The sequence below is a fragment of the Lissotriton vulgaris genome, chromosome 3_2 (assembly GCF_964263255.1).
Source record: "Lissotriton vulgaris chromosome 3_2, aLisVul1.2, whole genome shotgun sequence".
In the NCBI taxonomy this organism is placed as follows: domain Eukaryota; kingdom Metazoa; phylum Chordata; class Amphibia; order Caudata; family Salamandridae; genus Lissotriton; species Lissotriton vulgaris.
Window position 1 is genome coordinate 258185857 of NC_141690.1, and position 18367 is coordinate 258204223.

At 47.5% G+C, this 18367-nt stretch overlaps 1 protein-coding gene across 2 annotated transcripts in view; it reads left to right on the top strand.

The window, feature by feature from the left end:
- The window catches only part of IDH3B (isocitrate dehydrogenase (NAD(+)) 3 non-catalytic subunit beta), a 163148-nt gene that overhangs the window by 73226 nt on the left and 71555 nt on the right, over positions 1–18367 (top strand). For both annotated transcript variants that reach the window (XM_086964317.1, XM_086964316.1), the window contains exons 10-11: positions 1200–1294; positions 14645–14705. In XM_086964317.1, coding sequence (XP_086820443.1) covers positions 1200–1294; positions 14645–14705 — 156 coding nt within the window. The remainder of the gene's footprint in view (positions 1–1199; positions 1295–14644; positions 14706–18367) is intronic.

An 18367-nucleotide genomic window follows, 5' to 3' on the forward strand; every position in this document is an offset into this window, starting at 1 on the left:
CAGGGGACCAGTTGTGACTGGACCTGCACTGAACTCCACTGCTGCATCATGGGAGATCGAGTCATGAGGACGAAGATGACCTCTAATCCCAGTGGATACAAGGGTCGCCGCAGGAACACTCACCACTTCTCTTCAGCATGTACAGCATCCTCAGTATTCTGTATCCCCAGCATCAGGACCATTTCTTTGCTAGACTGCGGTAAAGGAGAAAAGCTCACTGAGGACCCAAAGACTCCTGGACCCAACAGGTAACTGTCTCCCTGACCTAAGTGGTCCCTGTGACTGGCTCCTGACCCCTTGTGGCCCATTCAGGTGAAGAGAAAGAGCCAATCTAGTCAGTTGGTCATTGATGTCTACAAGAGGGCCATGCTGCAGATTTTTGATGCATTTGCTACTGCCTGTGGCACGCCTTAGGGCCCCACAGAAGCACAGGGGCCTCCAGACGAGTTAGCGTTGGCTGATCTGTCCTTGGCACCATCTGACCCCCTAGGGACCTGCTCTGCACACCGTACAGACTCTGGTGAAGGCATCCATTCCATCTCCAAGATCCGCACCGGTCCCTTCCTCATTAACTCTGATACCAGTGCCACTGGTGCCGGAAGATGATCCGGTGCTGATTCCGATGTCTGACACCGAATTGACTACAGCCCAGATGTCTCACTGAGAGATTACAAATGTGCAGCCGGTTGTCATAAAGCCTTATTCCGAAGCAGATGCTCTGACTCAGAACAAATTGCACCCTAAAAAGGGAAATGATGATGATGGGGAGGGGGATGGCTTTCTCCCCTTTCATTATACAGATGACATCTTTTACATGGACTTACAGAAGGCAGCTGGGCTTGATACCACCCCTGAAATAGGGTTTGATTCACCACTTGGAGCATCAATGAAAGAGAGTGCATCTTTTACATTAGTGGTCTGGCGGGCGGCTGAGGGCCTGGGTTTCAGCTGCATTCAGTCGATAAACTGAAAAAGTGGTAAGGGCAGAAAAGATGGAAGTATTAGTCATTGAGGTACAGTTTGCAGCAGTGCATTTTCAGTTCTTTACGAAGGACTGGTAGATCCTGATTTTAGTCGGTGGTGTTAGGGATAGGGTTTTCAAGCATATTATAGTTTTATTAAATGTATGTGTTCAAAGTCTGTTTACAGTGCTAACTGGCAAGATTTACCTAACCCTAAGTTGTTTTCTTTCCCTGTAGGGCGCTCGACACCCCTTTGCCCATGCTGTGGGTAGGAACATTGCCAACCCCACTGCCATGTTACTGACCGCCAGCAACATGCTACGCCATCTTAAGTAAGTTGTTCATCTGTAGCTGCACTATATCTATGTTTGTAAAGACTGCTACTTTTGACTACTCCGGATAGTGTCTGCATCCTTGTAGGAGAGTAGGGTCTGCTATCCTATGGTCACCCCAATTTTTGCTTTTTGCTTCACTGGTTTTCGACTTACTGAGGCTGTGGGCCTGCTAATCAGACCCCCAGCCTGCTGTTCTCTCTCTAAATTTATAATACATGTGCTATAGGTGCATACCACAATTGGAAATGGACTCCTTGTCAGCCCCTGTACCAGGCACTATAGGTGCTCAGGGCATAGGTGCCACCAAGGCCTACCAGGGGCTGAAGCATAGCTTTTGCCACCCCTGGCTGGTTCTTAAATTGACACAAATGGCTGATCACTCAGCTTGGGCAAGTGGGTGTAATCACCCCTTGCTTAGATATAGTATACCTATATCTAAACCTATATCTGGACACATATATAGCCTGTAAGCCACTCCTATGGAAGGCCTCATCAATCCTGGAGGCAGAGTGCGTGGTTTTATGTGAGATGGTGCTCTGGCATGAGCTGAGCCTGTCTGCAGCTGTCGGGAACAACTCCCTAAGCTGATCCGGGATAATGCCATACCATATACTCTTAAGCGCCTTATAATCCTCGCGGTTATATAGCAACTTTGGTTTGGCTTTATCAAAACATGTCGTGTAAGGTGTCATACGAATTGGAATACTACCCCCTCGCCAGTTCTGGCGACGGGGGTAGCATTCCACCCTTCTAGAGGGAGAAGACATGTTACTTTACTGAAACGCGGTTGATTTAAAATGAGCCTCAGATCCACAAAATGGATGCCCCTGCCACAGACACGGGTCTGGCCTCCTGCTGCTGACCGAAACCCGGCAGAGGAGGCCTGGACAAAGAGTTTCCTGTCACAGGGCGGTGTCAAACCACCCCAGACAGGAGATAGTGGATTGGAGTAGGGAGGTTTCAAAGAAACCAGACACTGCCTGGGGAGCACAAGGCTGCCCCTTGCAGGATCCGGCCAAACCGGTTCTGGGGCCTCCCAGCCCCTGTCCCAGCGCGGCCAGGATCAAAGGAGAGGGGTGTAACCACCCCCTTCCTGGGTCCCACCCATAGGAGGGGACCTAGCAGGATGTCCAACCCCCTAGATTCGAATAAGAGGGGGAGCAGTCCCAACGGACCTCAGATCATCCTGAAGAAACATAAGAAACGAATTCTGGACCCTTCGACTTTCTACACGACGTGAGAAGACTGAAGAATCTCCCTTGTGGTCAAGGAGTGACCACCCTGTGCAAACAGGTACCAACCAGCCCTCGACCCTTGCTTTGTTGCAGTTCCCGCCGGAACTCGAGCGACAGAGATCGACGAGATCAAGCTTGCCTGCCTTCTACCTGCCCGATCCACAGTCCCTGCAGAGCTGGGACCCGTGGAGGCGACCGGAAGCGTGGGGCACGCCATCTTGAAAAGGCCACGAGACGCTGACCGTGCGGCCCACGAGTGACCCTCGAAGCTGTACACCGGGGTTTGAGAAGCCCCAGCCCCGAGCTCCACTTGCACCAAAGCTCACCCCTCCACACTCGACGAGTGCTGCGTGGGGCCCTTCTGCTTGTGTGGGCTCGACGCGTTGGCCCGGTCACTTGCCAGCTGGCTTGTGGCCCCTGTGCCGACGAAACTTGAAATACGACTCGCTTTTCTGGTTGCTCCAGATCTGCACCAGCTCCTGTGAAAAGGAGCCCCCACTCTGACCCTCCTGGTTCGAGTGATAAGCAATCTCCCGGTTCCGCGTGGATTGCTTTTGCCAAGTGCTGTTTGCTGCAATCTTGAAGCCGACGGTGCTGACGGCGAGAGCCTACGTGGGACAGATCGTGACCTGCTCCTGGACGTCGCAGATGCCCCAGAGCCCACGTGACAGCGGAGAGAAGCCTATCGACAACCGCCTGATTGCGCCCGACATTGCCTGGTTCCGTCCTGGTTCCACCCTGGTCACTGCTGAGTGACCCAGACTCTGTCCCCTCTGCTTTCAGGTACTTTTCTACTTCGATCCACCCTTGGATCGCACCGGACACTTCTGCTTCACCTCGCCTGCAGCTGCAACAGCTTCAAGCACCAAGAACCTGCGTGTCAGAACCCGACGCCACTTCGACCCTGTGCACCCACGGCCTGTGGGTGAGGTAACATTGCAACGCCGGTGTCCATACACTGGTACACACCTCTAGGGTCTGTGTCTAAAGTTTTGTGTTCCTAGGTTCAGCGGAAGTATCATTTAATTCACTTTAACTAACTTTTACGCACCATTGACATTGCATTGGTGCGCGCCGCACTTTCCGTGCTGCACCCGTCTCCTGTGGGCTACTCCCGACTTCAGCATTGCTAGTCCTGACTGCTCCCAGCGAATCTCTAGGCCCTAGGCCTAACCATTGTTCGATAAGTGTTACTTATACCATTTTTTTAGTATATGGTTTGAGTGGCCACCCGCCCTCATCCATAATTGTGCAACTTTATATGTTTTACTGTGCTTTTGATTTAACGCTTGTGCCCCTTTCCTCATAAAGAGTACTGGGGAGTAATTTAGGAATAAATACATATATTTTTACAATATATACTTGTGTGGTGTCCTTTCATTTGATTACAGGATTGTATGTGGTAAAACAGCTCGCTTAACACGACCTCTTAAGTTAAGCCTTTAAGGCTGCTTAGTCCATGCTACCACTAGGATAGCTTGTCTACAAGGTTGACTTACAACCTGACATCTTTGGGGTTTGTTTGGACTGATACCAAGTGGTTCCAGAATTGGAAACACTACATATCAGGCCAACTTCTCACATTGGTGTGCAGCGGTGCGGATTTGAGCTTGCTGTTTGTTTTACCATTGCAATCTTTATCAAATTGAAAGATCACATCAAGTACCTCTAGGTACATATAAATCAAAAGCTTAGCATATTAAGTTCTACTGAACTTAGAAGTTGTAGATTAAAGGGATTAGCACACCCTGACTACAACTCACTAGCAAGGTACAGTAGGAAACCACTTAGTGTAGGTAAGTGCACCACTTACACCTCACTAGCAGTCATGTCTGATACAGAAAGAGCTTCAGGCTCTGCTCCTGTAATAGTTGATCCTATAGGGACAACATCCAGATATGACAACCTTAGCCACAAAGACCTGAGTGCCTTGTGCACAGCCAGGGGGCTAAAAAAGGGCAGAGGCCCTACCATTCCTTCCCTAATAGCTCTCCTAGAAAAGGATGACCTAGATAAGGTGAGTCAGGCTCCCTTAGAAACAGGTGAAGGGATAAACTCCCCTGAGAATGAGGATCTTCCAGAAGAAATAGAGGAGGAGGAGGAAGACCCAGAGGAAGGCTCTGGTTTAGAAGAGCCTGAAGATCAGGATCAGGAGGGAAACCAGGTACAGGTTGCCAGGCTTAACCAGGCCAACTTGGACCTACATGGGAATGGAGAGGGCCAGCACCACTCCAGATCTCATAACCACATTCTCCCAGGTAATAGGAGGGTGAGATCTCTATCAGGGGATTCTCATCTTTCTAGTGCCTCAAGAGAATCTCAAAGAGGGATGACTTCCTCCCAGAGAAAAGAGCATAGGGCCAGGATGAGGGCTGTCCAACTCCAAATAGAAAGGGAAGAGGTAGCCTTGGCTCAAGCTAAACTTGCTTTAGCAAGAGAAAGAAAATTGTGTGGCTTAGATGCCACTGGTGGCAGCAAAGTTCCTAAAGAAAAAGACAGGGCCTATGACAATAGAAACCTGACAAAAATTGTGCCCCCCTACAAGGAAGGGGATGATATCCACAAATGGATGACTGCTCTTGAGAGGGCCTGCATGGTACAGCAGGTCCCTGAGGATCAGTGGGCAGCAATTTTATGGTACTCCTTTTCTGAGAAAGGGAGGGACAGGCTCCTCACTGTTAGACCTGAGGATGCCAAAAACTACTCTGTTCTGAAGAGTGCTCTTATTGAAGGGTTTGGCCTAACCACTGAGCAATACAGGTTGTTGTTCAGAGACACCCAAAAAGCACAGACTCAGGACTGGACTGATTTTGTAGATTGTGCCACTAAGGCTCTGGAGGGTTGGCTGCAGGGAAGTAAAGTTTCAGACTATACAGGATTGTACAATCTTATGATGAGAGAACAGATCCTTAATAACTGTCAGAACCAGCTGTTGCATCAATACCTTGTTGACTCTGATTTGACCTCTCCCCAAGAATTGGGAAAGAAGGCAGACAAATGGGTCAGAACAAGGATTAAGCAGAAAAACCAGAACCAAGGTGACCAGAAGAAAACAGACCAGAAGGGTGGGAATCAGAAAGATAAAGAAAAGGACCAGAAGTCTTCAGGCCCCCAAACTAGCAATAAGGAGGGGGGTTCCCAAAATGGAAACAAGAAAAAGAAGAATGATGGCCCAAAGAAACCTTGGTGTAATACCTGCAAATCAGTTTCACACTGGGGCAGTGAATGCACTAAGAAAAATCCAGTCCCCACCACTGCAGCTCCTAAAGCAACTGCACCCCCTAGTACAGTCAGCAGTGGTGGTACACAGCCAAAGGGTTTAGTAGGGTTGACCCTGGGTACTGAGGTGGAATCTGGCCTAGTCAGAATCCCCACACAGGCAGTTCTCCTATATGATGTGGACTTATCTTTGCCCACTGCAGTAAGCCCCAGTAACCTGGGCAAATATAGGCAGACTCCCTTAATCAATGAGAAACTGGCTCAGGCCTACAGGGACACTTGTGCCAGTGTCACAATGGTGACACCTGACTTTGTGGACCCTGGACAGATTGTACTAGGTGAAAGTTACCTAGTGACCAATGCAAGCAACTCCACTACTTCCCATAGTGTGGCTGTTGTGAACTTCTCCTGGGGAGGGGTAGATGGCCTAAAGAAAGTTGTTGTGAGTGCAGACCTCCCAGTAGACTGTCTGTTAGGCAATGATCTTGAAAGCTCAGTTTGGTCAGAAGTGGAGTACAGGACTCATGCAGAAATGCTAGGGATTTCAGCTCATGTCCTTGCAGTGACAAGGTCACAGGCTAAGAAGTGCCTTCCTGAACCAGTGGTGGATCTTGAAACAATAGACCAACCACAACCCAAGAGAAGGAGCAAGAGGGTTAAGGCTGTGCCTTCCCACTTGCCCCAGGTTGAGGATCAGGTTTCACAGGAAACTGATTCTGCAGTCCAAGAGGAGACTGTCTCAGAGGAGCTTGAACCTGATCAGGTTGAGTTTCTGGGGACAGGGGGACCCTCAAGGGCAGACCTGGGGCAGGCCCAATTAGATTGCCCTTCACTTGAACCCCTCAGACAGCAAGCTGCTGCTGAGGCTGCAGGGAATGCTCAAGGTACCCATAAAGTGTATTGGGATGAAGGACTCCTTTATTCAGAGGCTAGAGACCCCAAGCCTGGCACAACCAGGAGGTTGGTTATACCTTTGAAGTTTAGGGGCTTCCTTCTTACCTTGGCCCATGATATTCCCCTTGCAGGACACTTAGGCCAGAATAAGACTTGGGACAGGCTTGTTCCACACTTTCACTGGCCTCACATGTCAGAAAATGTCAGGGAGTTTTGTCGCTCCTGTGTCACTTGCCAAGCCAGTGGTAAGTCAGGTGGCACAACAAAGGCCCCCCTGATACCACTACCTGTGGTGGGGGTACCCTTTGAAAGAGTTGGAATAGACATTGTGGGTCCCCTGGATCCTCAAACAGCATCTGGGCACAGATTTATACTGGTGGTAGTGGATCATGCCACCAGGTACCCAGAAGCAATTCCCCTGAGGACCACCACAGCTCCTGTGGTGGCAAAAGCCCTCATTGCAGTTTTCTCAAGAGTGGGCTTTCCAAAGGAGGTTCTTTCAGACAGAGGTACCAACTTTATGTCTGGATATTTAAAAGCAATGTGGAAAGAGTGTGGAGTAAACTATAAGTTTACCACACCCTACCATCCACAGTGCAATGGGCTTGTGGAAAGGTTCAACAAGACCCTAAAGGGAATGATAAAAGGTTTACCAGAGAAGCTTAGGCGGAAATGGGACATCCTTTTACCCTGCTTGCTCTTTGCTTACAGAGAGGTCCCACAGAAGGGGGTTGGCTACAGCCCTTTTGAACTTTTGTTTGGCCACCCTGTAAGGGGTCCATTGAGTTTAGTGAAGGAAGGATGGGAGTTACCTCTCAAAAAGCCTAAACTAGACATTGTGGACTATGTACTTGGTCTCCGCTCCAGGATGGCTGAATACATGGAGAGAGCATCCAAAAACCTTGAGGCAAGTCAGGAATTACAGAAAGCCTGGCATGACCAAAAGGCTGTTCTGGTTGAGTACCAGCCAGGGCAGAAGGTGTGGGTGTTGGACCCAGTGGGGCCAGCAGCTCTCCAGGACAAATGGACTGGACCCTACCCTATCATTGAGAAAAAGGGAGAAGTCACCTATGTGGTTGACTTTGGCACCCCTAGGAGCCCCCACAGGGTGCTCCATGTCAATCGTTTGAAAGCATTTGTTGACAGGGAGGACATGAGTCTCCTCATGGCCACAGATGGGGAACAGGAGGAAGAGAGTGACCCTCTCCCAGACCTGCTTTCCCAGAACCCTGATGATGGTTCAGTTGATGGAGTAGCCTTGGCAGGCAGCCTCACTGAGCAGCAACAGGTGGACTGCAGACAGGTGTTGCAGGCCCACAGACATTTGTTTTCACTCACACCCAGTCAGACTAACTGGTGCACCCATGAGGTGGATACTGGTGACAATCTGCCTGTGAAGAATAAGATCTACAGGCAACCTGACCATGTCAGGGATTGTATAAAGGCTGAGGTGCAAAAGATGTTGGAGCTTGGAGTGATTGAGCCATCAGAGAGCCCATGGGCTAGCCCAGTGGTCCTTGTGCCAAAACCTCATACCAAAGATGGGAAGAGAGAAATGAGGTTTTGTGTGGACTACAGAGGTCTCAATGCTGTCACTAGGACAGATGCTCATCCCATTCCAAGAGCAGATGAGCTCATTGATAAATTGGCTTCTGCCAAGTTTCTGAGCACATTTGATTTGACAGCTGGCTACTGGCAAATCAGACTAGCTGAAGAGTCAAAAGCCAAAACAGCATTCTCTACCCCTAGTGGGCATTATCAGTTTGTGGTGATGCCCTTTGGTTTGAAGAATGCACCTGCCACCTTCCAAAGGTTGGTGAATCAAGTCCTTGCTGGGCTGGATGACTTTTGTGCAGCATATCTAGATGATATTGCTGTCTTTAGCTCCACCTGGGAGGATCACCTGATCCACCTGAAGAAGGTTCTGGAGGCCCTGCAAAAGGCAGGCCTGACTATCAAGGCTACTAAGTGCCAGATAGGGCAGAGCAAGGTTGTGTACTTGGGCCACCTAGTAGGTGGGGGTCAAGTTCAACCACTGGAGAGCAAGATCCAGACCATACAGGACTGGGCTCCTCCAACTACCCAGACACAAGTCAGAGCCTTCTTGGGCCTGACTGGGTATTACAGAAAATTTGTAAAGAACTATGGGTCCATTGTGACACCATTGAATGACTTGACATCCAAGAAGATGCCCAAAAAGGTTCAGTGGACAGTTAGCTGTCAAAAGGCATTTGATGACCTGAAGAAGGCCATGTGCTCTGCACCTATCCTGAAGAGTCCTGACTACTCCAAACAGTTCATTGTACAGACAGATGCTTCTGAGTTGGGGGTGGGAGCTGTGCTTTCACAACTTAATCAAGATGGTCAAGACCAGCCCATTGCTTTTATTAGCAGAAGGCTGACCCCCAGGGAGAAACGTTGGTCAGCTATTGAGAGGGAGGCCTTTGCTGTGGTTTGGGCCCTGAAGAAGTTGAGGCCATACTTGTTTGGTACTCACTTCCTAATTCAGACAGACCATAAGCCCCTCTTGTGGCTAAATCAGATGAAGGGTGAAAATCCCAAACTGCTCAGGTGGTCCATTTCCCTACAGGGGATGGACTTTACAGTGGAGCACCGCCCAGGGACTGACCATGGTAATGCAGATGGTCTCTCCAGGTACTTCCACTTAGAACATGAAGACTTATCTGGTCAAGGTTAAGTTTAATGTCCCTGCGTTTGGGGGGGGGGTTATGTAGGAGAGTAGGGTCTGCTATCCTATGGTCACCCCAATTTTTGCTTTTTGCTTCACTGGTTTTCGACTTACTGAGGCTGTGGGCCTGCTAATCAGACCCCCAGCCTGCTGTTCTCTCTCTAAATTTATAATACATGTGCTATAGGTGCATACCACAATTGGAAATGGACTCCTTGTCAGCCCCTGTACCAGGCACTATAGGTGCTCAGGGCATAGGTGCCACCAAGGCCTACCAGGGGCTGAAGCATAGCTTTTGCCACCCCTGGCTGGTTCTTAAATTGACACAACTGGCTGATCACTCAGCTGGGGCAAGTGGGTGTAATCACCCCTTGCTTAGATATAGTATACCTATATCTAAACCTATATCTGGACACATATATAGCCTGTAAGCCACTCCTATGGAAGGCCTCATCAATCCTGGAGGCAGAGTGCGTGGTTTTATGTGAGATGGTGCTCTGGCATGAGCTGAGCCTGTCTGCAGCTGTCGGGAACAACTCCCTAAGCTGATCCGGGATAATGCCATACCATATACTCTTAAGCGCCTTATAATCCTCGCGGTTATATAGCAACTTTGGTTTGGCTTTATCAAAACATGTCGTGTAAGGTGTCATACGAATTGGAATACTACCCCCTCGCCAGTTCTGGCGACGGGGGTAGCATTCCACCCTTCTAGAGGGAGAAGACATGTTACTTTACTGAAACGCGGTTGATTTAAAATGAGCCTCAGATCCACAAAATGGATGCCCCTGCCACAGACACGGGTCTGGCCTCCTGCTGCTGACCGAAACCCGGCAGAGGAGGCCTGGACAAAGAGTTTCCTGTCACAGGGCGGTGTCAAACCACCCCAGACAGGAGATAGTGGATTGGAGTAGGGAGGTTTCAAAGAAACCAGACACTGCCTGGGGAGCACAAGGCTGCCCCTTGCAGGATCCGGCCAAACCGGTTCTGGGGCCTCCCAGCCCCTGTCCCAGCGCGGCCAGGATCAAAGGAGAGGGGTGTAACCACCCCCTTCCTGGGTCCCACCCATAGGAGGGGACCTAGCAGGATGTCCAACCCCCTAGATTCGAATAAGAGGGGGAGCAGTCCCAACGGACCTCAGATCATCCTGAAGAAACATAAGAAACGAATTCTGGACCCTTCGACTTTCTACACGACGTGAGAAGACTGAAGAATCTCCCTTGTGGTCAAGGAGTGACCACCCTGTGCAAACAGGTACCAACCAGCCCTCAACCCTTGCTTTGTTGCAGTTCCCGCCGGAACTCGAGCGACAGAGATCGACGAGATCAAGCTTGCCTGCCTTCTACCTGCCCGATCCACAGTCCCTGCAGAGCTGGGACCCGTGGAGGCGACCGGAAGCGTGGGGCACGCCATCTTGAAAAGGCCACGAGACGCTGACCGTGCGGCCCACGAGTGACCCTCGAAGCTGTACACCGGGGTTTGAGAAGCCCCAGCCCCGAGCTCCACTTGCACCAAAGCTCACCCCTCCACACTCGACGAGTGCTGCGTGGGGCCCTTCTGCTTGTGTGGGCTCGACGCGTTGGCCCGGTCACTTGCCAGCTGGCTTGTGGCCCCTGTGCCGACGAAACTTGAAATACGACTCGCTTTTCTGGTTGCTCCAGATCTGCACCAGCTCCTGTGAAAAGGAGCCCCCACTCTGACCCTCCTGGTTCGAGTGATAAGCAATCTCCCGGTTCCGCGTGGATTGCTTTTGCCAAGTGCTGTTTGCTGCAATCTTGAAGCCGACGGTGCTGACGGCGAGAGCCTACGTGGGACAGATCGTGACCTGCTCCTGGACGTCGCAGATGCCCCAGAGCCCACGTGACAGCGGAGAGAAGCCTATCGACAACCGCCTGATTGCGCCCGACATTGCCTGGTTCCGTCCTGGTTCCACCCTGGTCACTGCTGAGTGACCCAGACTCTGTCCCCTCTGCTTTCAGGTACTTTTCTACTTCGATCCACCCTTGGATCGCACCGGACACTTCTGCTTCACCTCGCCTGCAGCTGCAACAGCTTCAAGCACCAAGAACCTGCGTGTCAGAACCCGACGCCACTTCGACCCTGTGCACCCACGGCCTGTGGGTGAGGTAACATTGCAACGCCGGTGTCCATACACTGGTACACACCTCTAGGGTCTGTGTCTAAAGTTTTGTGTTCCTAGGTTCAGCGGAAGTATCATTTAATTCACTTTAACTAACTTTTACGCACCATTGACATTGCATTGGTGCGCGCCGCACTTTCCGTGCTGCACCCGTCTCCTGTGGGCTACTCCCGACTTCAGCATTGCTAGTCCTGACTGCTCCCAGCGAATCTCTAGGCCCTAGGCCTAACCATTGTTCGATAAGTGTTACTTATACCATTTTTTTAGTATATGGTTTGAGTGGCCACCCGCCCTCATCCATAATTGTGCAACTTTATATGTTTTACTGTGCTTTTGATTTAACGCTTGTGCCCCTTTCCTCATAAAGAGTACTGGGGAGTAATTTAGGAATAAATACATATATTTTTACAATATATACTTGTGTGGTGTCCTTTCATTTGATTACAGGATTGTATGTGGTAAAACAGCTCGCTTAACACGACCTCTTAAGTTAAGCCTTTAAGGCTGCTTAGTCCATGCTACCACTAGGATAGCTTGTCTACAAGGTTGACTTACAACCTGACATCTTTGGGGTTTGTTTGGACTGATACCAAGTGGTTCCAGAATTGGAAACACTACATATCAGGCCAACTTCTCACAATCCTCAACTAGTGGCTACTCATGTTATGTTGGTTGGTTAAAGTACTCCTTCTCTGCACTGGCTTCTTCTCAGAGACTGGATTTGAGTCTCGACAGGCGTAATAAGTTACGAGGCACCTCACAGAGCCCAACCTTTGTCGATTGATGTTTTTAATTTCCTCCAGAAGAACTCAAATGCTTTACGCTAAACAATGCATAAGTCTAATTTCTTCTGCTTAGGGTTTACTTGATATTTTGTAGGTCTAGTTAGTGGTATATTTTAAATCATTTTCATCGGCTTTAGCTAGAGAACTGTTTTTCTTGCTTTAAGCATCCAGTGCTGCTGGCTTCAGTGAGGTGGGGTGGGGTGGGGTGGTGAGCGTGGTCTGACTGTTGCTAATGCTATAATGATTAAAGTGGTACCACGTTTTATTAGCTCTCGTAGTTGACCACAAGACTCTTTGGCATTTTTCTAAATAATTTTATAACCATCTATATGTCTGACCTGGATTACTCTCTCTGTATTTAGTTGTTTACACCTCTGCATTATCTGTGCCTGTCTCTGGCTTTACTCGCTCTGTATTTGGTTATTACACCTCTGCATTATCTGTGCCTGGCTCTGGGTTTACTTTCTCTGAATGTGGTTATTCTACCTCTGCATTAACCATGCCTGACTCTGGGTTTACTCTCTGTATTTGGTTATTACACCTCTGCACTAAGCAAGCCTGGGTCTGGGTTTACTCGCTCTGTATGTGGTTATTACACATCTGCATTATCTGTGCTCTGGGTGGACTCTCTCTGTATTTGGTTATTAAACCTCTGCACTAACCATGCCTGGCTCTGGATTTTCTCGCTCTATATCTTGTTATTACACCTCTGCATTATCTGTGCCTGACTTTGGGTTTACTCTTTCTGTAGTTGGTTCTTACACCTCTGTATTAACCATGCCGGCTCTGGGTTTACTCGCTCTGTATTCGGTTATTACACCTCTGCACTAATTATGCCTGATTCTGGGTTTAATCGCTTTGTATTTTGTTATTATACCTCTGTATTATCTGTGCCTAGCTCTGGGTTTACTCTCTCTGTATTTGGTAATTAGACCTCTGCATTAATCATGCCTGGTGCTGGGGTTACTCTCTTTGTATTTGGTTATGACACCTCTGCATTATCTGAGCCTGGCTCTGGCTTTACTCTCTCTGTACTTGTTTATTACACATCTGCATTATCTGTGCCTGACTCTGGGTTTACTCTCTCTGTATTTGGTAATTATACCTCTGCACTAATCATACCTGGCTCTGGGTTTACTCGCTCTGTGTTTGGTTATTACACCTCTGCATTATCTGTGCCTGGCTCTGGGTTTACTTTCTCTGCATTTGGTTATTACATCTCTGCATTATCTGTGCCTGGTTCTGGGTTTACTCTCTCTGTATTTGGTAATTATACCTCTGCATTAATCATGCCTGGTGCTTGATGTACTCTCTCTGTATTTGGTTATTACACCTCTGTATTATCTGTGCCTGGCTCTGGGTTTACTCTCTCTGTGTTTGGTTATTACATCTCTGCATTATCTGTGCCTGGTTCTGGGTTTACTCGCGCTGTATTTGGGTATTACATCTCTGCATTATCTGTGCCTAACTCTGGGGTTACCCGCTCTGTATTTTGTTATTACACCTCTGTATTATCTGTGCCTGGCTCTGGGGTTACTCTCTCTGTATTTGGTTATATCACCTCTGCATTAATAATCCTGGTTCTGGGTTTACTCTCTCTGTATTTGGTTATTACACCTCTGCATTAATAATCCTGGTTCTGGGTTTACTCTCTCTGTATTTGGTTACTACACCTCTGCATTAATAATCCTGGTTCTTGGTTTACTCTCTCTGTTTTTGGCTATTACACATCAACATTATCTGTGCCTGACTCTGGGTTTACTCGCTCTGTATTTGGTTATTACACCTCTGTATTATCTGTGCCTGGTTCTGGGTTTACTCACTCTGTATTTGGTTATATCACCTCTGCATTAATAATCCTGGTTCTGGGGTTACTCGCTCTGTATTTGGTTATTACACCTCTGTGTTATCTGTGCCTGGCTCTGGGTTTACTCGCACGTGCACTTAATAGATGTGCTCAGCCTCTCTGAGTCAATTATCAGCACGTGGACTCTACTCAAAGAGCCCATTGGGACTCCCGCAGTGACAGTGTGTGGGTGTGGTATTTGACTCATTGTACATTGTGTGGAATGAGACCTTTTCCTGTATCTACCAATGTGCTTTGAGCGGTGAGCGTGGAATCTTGGTTGCATATTTTCTGGCAGTGCACAAACCAAGGCGCATCATGGATTCCCTCCACTGTGCTGGTCTTGGGTCAACGCCTAGATTCTCCTCTCTTCCATGCACTGTTACTATTCAAGATCTAATTATTGCCTTCGCTCTTGTGATGTAATATCTTTCTTTCTACTGCTGTGTACAGTATTCTGCTGCTTGCGAGGTAGGCTTGCGCTCTATATGTTACTAATCATACAGTCATGACCTGCGCTTTTGTCTCTGTTCATCCAGCCTGGAATATCACTCCAAACTTATCTTAGAGGCTGTCAGGAAGGTGATAAAAGATGGCAAAGTAAGTAACAGTACTGTTCTGATGTTTCACAAAGTATGCCACCCTCTTGCATGAGTGTTGAGTCTTCACCTCTGTTTCCAAGTATGGACGGGTTTCTTCTGCTCTTCGGACGGTGTCCTTTTTTTTCTTCGCTTCTGTTCCTCTCAGCAGTTAAATTATTCTAAAGTACATGCATATGACCCCGCCTGTCTGCTTGAAGTATAAGAATTGTTTGTCATACAAAGCTTTAATTTGCAGTGCTGTAACTAATGCCAGCTCCCTCCCTCTGTATATACCATCCTCGGTATCTCAGTATGTCCTCCACCAGAGGGGGAAAAGTTCAATCTGGTTGTTGACTGTGGATTTTGTTCTCAGGTTCTCCAATAGAAGCATTTACCCACTGAGATGTTTAACAGTTTACTGGGACATTGTTTATTTGCATTGTGACTGTAGAAAAGTGCCCCTTTTTGACATGGTCACCCTATTTTTACTTGGTATCAGATGCAGCTTTGACTGAAGTGCACTGGGTTCCTGCTAGCCAGGTCCTCTGTGCCAGTTTTCGTTCCCAACAAGTTAACTGTGCATTTGTTCCACATTTGGCAAGACCTTTAACACCCCTGTAAGTCCCTAGTAAATGGGACTACTGGTATCTCAGGCATGGGCACTAAAGAGGGACATAAGGGCTGAAGCATGTATTGTGCCACTCTAAGGTACCCACTACAAAACTCGTGCAGACTGCCATTGTAGGCTGCGTTAAATAGTGCAGACAAAAGCAAAAAAAAACAGCATGACACGCACCCTGTGTGCCTTGTCCCTAGACACTGCATGCAATATTGGTATGTCACCCCTGCAAGCGAGTCTTACAGCCCTAAGACAGGGTGCATTATATTGCATGTAATGACATACCTGCATGAGCAGATATTCCCCTGTGCTGTCCAGTCGCTAGATAGTACAAGTGAAAAGGGAAGCCATTTTGAGTATATGCACTGGGCACCGGTCATCACCAGTTCCACATCTGCATGTTGCCTTTACTAAAACCTATGGTGTTTGGTATCAAACACCTCATCCTAATAAATACGTACCAATGGTAGCACTAAATATTTTATTACATGAAATCAGCGGGCACAATAAAGGTGCCCCCTGAAAACCTGCCAACCTCTAGGGTGCTGGCTGACTGTTGTAAACCAGCCTACCACTACAGACAGGTTTCTGACGCCCAGCAGGTGAGAACCCACACTCTCTGAGGGCTGAAACAATGCCCAGTCTGGCCAGAGGTGTTGTCACCTCTTTCAAGCAGGATGGCTAGTTATAAGCATATTAAGGCAGGAGGCTTCAAAGGCCTGTTGCGCCTTTGCCGAGCTCCCCAGCCTGGGTTCCAGAGAACCAACTGTGCTCACTATCTCCCAGAGCCTTCACGAACCGAGCCCCCTTTGGGAACTCCCGAACTTGTCCCCAAGTCCCCCTCTATAGCCTGTTTCTGGGTGGACCCCTTCTTTCCTTTGGAGTGGCGCACAAAGCGACTAACCCAAGAAGTACCTCTGCACCCGGACGCTCCAGGGCAGGTAAGGATGAACTGCTGGGGGTTCTTTGGACCATAGCCTCCTGCCACCTTTTTTTCCTATTGGAAAGCTTTACTGTGTAAAGGCGCTTGTAAGTGAACCTTTTTCTTACCTGAAAAAATCAATATCTTGAAGAGTATGCACTTGATAACGAAGTTCGTGGTGTTGAAATTTGTATAAAAATTTGTTCGTTTTCAAAAATCCGTCTCTGATTTTTTTTGTCTCATTTATTGCCTCTGCGAGTGCAGCAAATGCTTAAAACTGCCCTCTGATAAACCTAAACTGCTCGCCCACACTATTACAAAAGAGAGCGTTTGTGTTTGTTACTTGTGCTTCTGTAAACCAATAATGGTTGGCTAGACTCTCTACACAGTGTACCTTGTTTTGATGCATCATATAGATGCCAGCTTCCTACCCTGGAGTCAGAGGTGGGATACAAGTCTTTGAATTTGCTGATATCACTTGGTAAATAGGTGACTCCTCGAAGTAAATCCAGAATTGACATTAGTTAAAAATACATTTAAAAAAACTATTTTTTTCCTTTTTTTTTTGTTCTTTTTTTAACCTTTTTATTTTTTAACTGTTAGGGTTTTGGTTAAGTCCCCCAGTCCTATTGCATTAGAGAATAGAAAGTATCCTAGACAAACCTTAACGTCTGTTCAAATTTTTTTAATTATCTAATAAGGTCCCAACTGTTTTAAAAACATGTCTGATATCGAGGGTACAAGCCTGGAGCTCAACCTGGCTCCCCACAAACACCTTAAGTTAGGACAACTTTAGAACCTCTGTAAAGCTTGTGATATTGCCATTGGGCCTAAATCCACTAGGGCACATCTCCAGGAATTATTTGCCAAACAATATAGGGCCCTGGCCATGGTAGAAAACTCTGAACCTACAGGGGATGGTGCTGTCGGTGAGGATGATGATTCCTCATATACCCCTACAGATAGTACCCTTATTGGGAGTACCTCAGAAGAAGTAGAAGATGAAGACCCTGATCTTCAAACACTAGCTAGAAGAGTAGCCTTGAGGCTAAAATCTTAGCTATAGAAAAAGCTAGAGCTGAGATGGGCCTAGTGCCCATCTCTGGCGACAACACTATGTCAAATAAGGAAAGGATGGAACATGTGACCCTAAATTCCCCAATGGGACTGTCTCAAAATATGTAGAAGGTGATGATCTCACCAAATAATGTAAACCCTTTTTAGCAGGTTTGTTAAAGGAGGAAACTAAGCCAAAAGTATTGGGTCTCTCTAGAAGCTTTTCTCAGGCAAGTGCAAGAATAGTCTCCCGACACTTGATGAGACCGATGCTGAGTCCTATGACCTCATGAAGGGAACCCTAATTGAGTGCCTTTGACTCACCACTGTGAAGTATAGAATTAAGTTCAGGTATACTCAGTCAGTCCTGGGTTGATTTGTAGACTTTTCAGTCAAAACACTAGGTGGTTGGTTAAAGGAAGACAGGTGCAAGATTATGATGGGCTTTATAATTTAACTATGAAAGAGCATCTGTTGTGTAACTTCTGACAAGTTGCTTCAATACTTGTGAACATAGATTCGATTATTTCCCAGGAGTTGGGGGTGGGGAAGAAGGCTGACATTTTGGTCAAGATTAGGGTGTCCAAAAATGTCTCCAGAAGCGGGTGACCAAAAGAAAGGGGTTACTAATTGTAGGAAGCTGTCTCTTTATATAGTGGACCAAAACAAAGAGTAAGTGTGTAAAGAGTCCAGGCAGCCCTTATTGGTTTGCAGAGGCAAAAATGATAACACTAAATACTCTCTTTTGTGGTAGTTTGGGCAAGTTGTTTTGGCTTATCAGAGGGGTAGTGCTAAGCATTTATTGTACTCACAGAGGCAATAAATGAGGCAAAATCTCGAGAATTAATCTGAGCCCATATTTATAAAAAATAAGTTGTATTTTATATGTAAATGTAAGTATTTTTTTAAATATCGATTTTTACAGGTGAGTACATTGTTCACTAAAATGCTTCTTTACACAGCAATGCTTCCCTATATAGGAAAAAAGACACATGTAGCATACAGTTATTTGTGGTTGGTTTCTAGGGAGTCTCCTTCTGGATTTGGGGTTGTAAGGGGCCATGGTCCAAAGTACCACTAGCAA